Source organism: Nematolebias whitei, chromosome 5 (genome assembly GCF_014905685.2).
Source record: "Nematolebias whitei isolate Nwh7 chromosome 5, NemWhi1, whole genome shotgun sequence".
Taxonomy (NCBI): domain Eukaryota; kingdom Metazoa; phylum Chordata; class Actinopteri; order Cyprinodontiformes; family Rivulidae; genus Nematolebias; species Nematolebias whitei.
The window spans coordinates 1,739,276-1,742,346 of record NC_056502.1 but is presented as its reverse complement, the minus strand read 5'-3'; the positions used below and the strand labels follow the sequence as shown (position 1 = coordinate 1,742,346).

The 3,071-nt window shown below is 48.0% G+C and overlaps 1 protein-coding gene across 1 annotated transcript in view; it reads left to right on the top strand.

The window, feature by feature from the left end:
- Positions 1-292: 292 nt before the first annotated feature.
- col6a4a (collagen, type VI, alpha 4a) overlaps positions 293-3,071 on the top strand; it is a 54,835-nt gene continuing 52,056 nt past the window's right edge. Inside the window, exon 1 of the mRNA XM_037676500.1 lies at positions 293-336. Coding sequence (XP_037532428.1) covers positions 295-336 — 42 coding nt within the window. The 5' untranslated portion in view covers positions 293-294. The remainder of the gene's footprint in view (positions 337-3,071) is intronic.

The window sequence follows — 3,071 nt, the reverse complement described above, 5'->3', positions numbered from 1 at the left end:
TCTTCTTCTGTTTTAAAGGTGGCACAATCGACTCTTCTTCTTCTGTTTTAAAGGTGGCACAATCTACTCTTCTTCTTCTGTTTTAAAGGTGGCACACTCAACTCTTCTTCTTCTTCTGTTTTAAAGTGGCACACTCGACTCTTCTTCTTCTGTTTTAAAGGCAGCGCGCCCGTCTCTTCTTGTAGAGTAAGAGCAGATGGATGGAGGTGTTTCTTATAGAGGGGGAGCAGAGGGATGGAGGTGTGTCCTGCAGAGGGATGGAGGTGCCTCCTCCCCTCCTGTCTGTGGGACTCGATGTTTGGACGGAGGAGCGAGTGGACGCAGAGCCGCAGATCTGTGAGTTCATCAGTGACTGTAGAGACGAGGCAGCTGTTCAGATCAGAGCTGCTTCTTTCAAATCTCTTCTTTTCTCTGGACATTCTGATTTTTCATGATTTGGTGATAAATTAAGTTTTTATTGAACTTTTGTCCTTTTAAGGTAAAACCTGTCAACTTGTCACATGGAGCTTTTAGAAGAGTTCCTTAAGTTCTGCACATTTCTTCACATTGATTTATTTTAATTTGAGAGATGAAGTTTAATTTTCTCCTGCTCAAGGTTTTTATTCAGTCTGACTCCAACAGTAAGAGTTGTCTCAGAGCAGGACTCTGTCCTCAGAGTCTCAAAACTAACTCTGAGCTTCGTCTCTGTCTTCAGTGTCTGAAGACTTTAACTAAGCTTTGTCTCTGTCCTCATAGAGTCTCAAAACTAACTCAGGGATTTGTCTCTGTCCTCAGAGTCTCAAAACTAATTCAGGGGTTTGTCTCTGTCCTCATTGATAGGCGGCTAGGTGAAGCGTCTGCAGTAAAGCGGGCGCTGTACCGGTCTGTCGTGGTGAAGAGAGAGCTGAATCAAAAGGCGAAGTTCTCAATTTACCGGTCGATCTACGTTCCTACCCTCATCTATGGTCACAAGCTTTGGGTTGTGACCGAAAGAATGAGATCTCAGATACAAGCGGCCGACATGAGTTTTCTCCGCAGGGTGTCTGGGCTCTCCTTTAGAGACAGGGTGAGAAGCTCGATCATCCAGGAGGGACTCAGAGTAGAGCCGCTGCTTCTCCACGTCAAGAGGAGCCAGTTGAGGTGGCTCGGGCATCTGGTTAGGATGCCTCCTGGACGCCTCCCTGGTGAGGTGTTCCAGACACGTCCCACTGGGAGGAGACCCAGAGGAAGACCCAGGACACGCTGGAGGGACTATGTTTCTCTGGTCTGGGAACGCCTCGGGATTCCCCCGGAGGAGCTGGACCAAGTGGCTGGGGAGAGGGAAGTCTGGGCCTCCCTACTTAGGCTGCTACTCCTGCGACCCGACCCCGGATAAGTGGAAGAAAATGGATGGATGGTCTCTGTCCTCAGAGTCTCAAAACTAACTCAGAGCTTTGTCTCTGTCTTCAGTGTCTGAAGACTTTAACTAAGCTTCATCTCTGTCCTCATAGAGTCTCAAAACTAATTTAGGGGTTTGTCTCCGTCCTCAGAGTCTCAAAACCAACTCAGAGCTTCGTCTCTGTCCTAACGAGTTATTTTTTATTAGAATTAATCAGATATATTCTTCTCCGCTCCTGAAATCAAACAAACCAAAACGTGTTCGGACTCTTTTGTTTTAGGGAAGAAGATCAGAAAGCAGCTTTCAGACATTCAACCATCAGCTGGAGACGTTCAGTTGTTGTTGAAACCCTTGGGTTCCCTCAGGGAGCCCCCCTCGTCCCTCCCTTCTTCTCATCTGTTTTCAATTCGATTCAAACCAAAAGTTTGTCCATCGCTTCTCAGTATATGTTCTCCATCTATCAGGACCTCCTGGTTTCACTCAGCTCAATTAGATCTTGGAATCGGTTCTCAGTTCTGCAGGTCTTAGAGCCTCAGTCTGCAGCTGATGCACACCCCTCACCGCTCAGCTCTTATCTGTTCTTGATGAAGCAACCGGGTTCTTATCAAACCGCGGCGCCGAATCAGGATGGTCTGGCAGCTTCATCGTGTTCCTGTAATCACAAATGAGCGTCTCATGGAGGATGTGTGTAATTACCAACATGTGCTGGTCTGTAAATCACTCCTGCCTGTCACGTCTCCAGTTTTCAGCCTGAAACCTGGTTCTGGGGTGCTCTGCCTGCCGGGCCTTTGTTGGGTCTTTGCCCAGTTTGAGATTTCTCAATGTGCAGACAGAAAGCTGGAGGTGGAGAGCAGACTGAACGAGACATTAGTCTGAAATATGAGACGTTGAGATGATTAGCAGCTCTTCTTCTCTCTGACCTTCAGACAGGAAGAGGTCCGGTGATTCTGTTGGTGGAGGTTCTTGTTACGGCGCCGAGGAGAACCTGAAGTTCTTTTGTCTCAACTTTAGTTCATTTCTAACAGAATCTATCATTTGTTGAAAGTTTCTGAGGGGATCTGGATGTGATCTTTGTTCTGGTCTCACTAAGCTGCTGCACTGCTCATCGGGTCCAACAGAACCTCAGCTGGTTCCACAGCAGAACAGAGGTCTCAGTCCCTCGCAGGAAGTTTTTGCACCACTCTGTGATGAAGTCATTCATCTGCTGTGTGGGGGAGGGGTGGGGGGGCTTGATTGGACACAGTTTACATTTTCTAATGTTCACTCATTAGGAGGGAAAGTCCACAGAACCAGAATCAGGCTGATGTTCTGATTAAGACTAGGCAGCTGCAGCTCCATCTCTTCACCTCATCTGGGCTGCCAGAGTTCTCAATCAGTTCTGACGTGCTGGACACATTCAGGGGACAAAACCAGCACCGGGGGGGGGGGGGGGGGGTCTCAGCTGCTTTAGGATGCAGAGCTGAGACCAGCTGGACTTCATTCATGAGGGAGTCTCAAAATGTCTCTACATGTCTCAGGATGTCCTGAAGGTTCTTGGTGTCAGGATGTTTCAAGATGTCTCAGGTTGTCCTCAGGGTTCTTGGTCTCAGGATGTTTCAGGATGTCCTCAAGGTTCTTTTGTCTCAGGATGTCCTCAAGGTTCTTTGTCTCAAGATGTCCTTAGGGTTCTTGGTCTCAGGATGTTTCAAGATGTCTCAGGTTGTCCTCAGGGTTC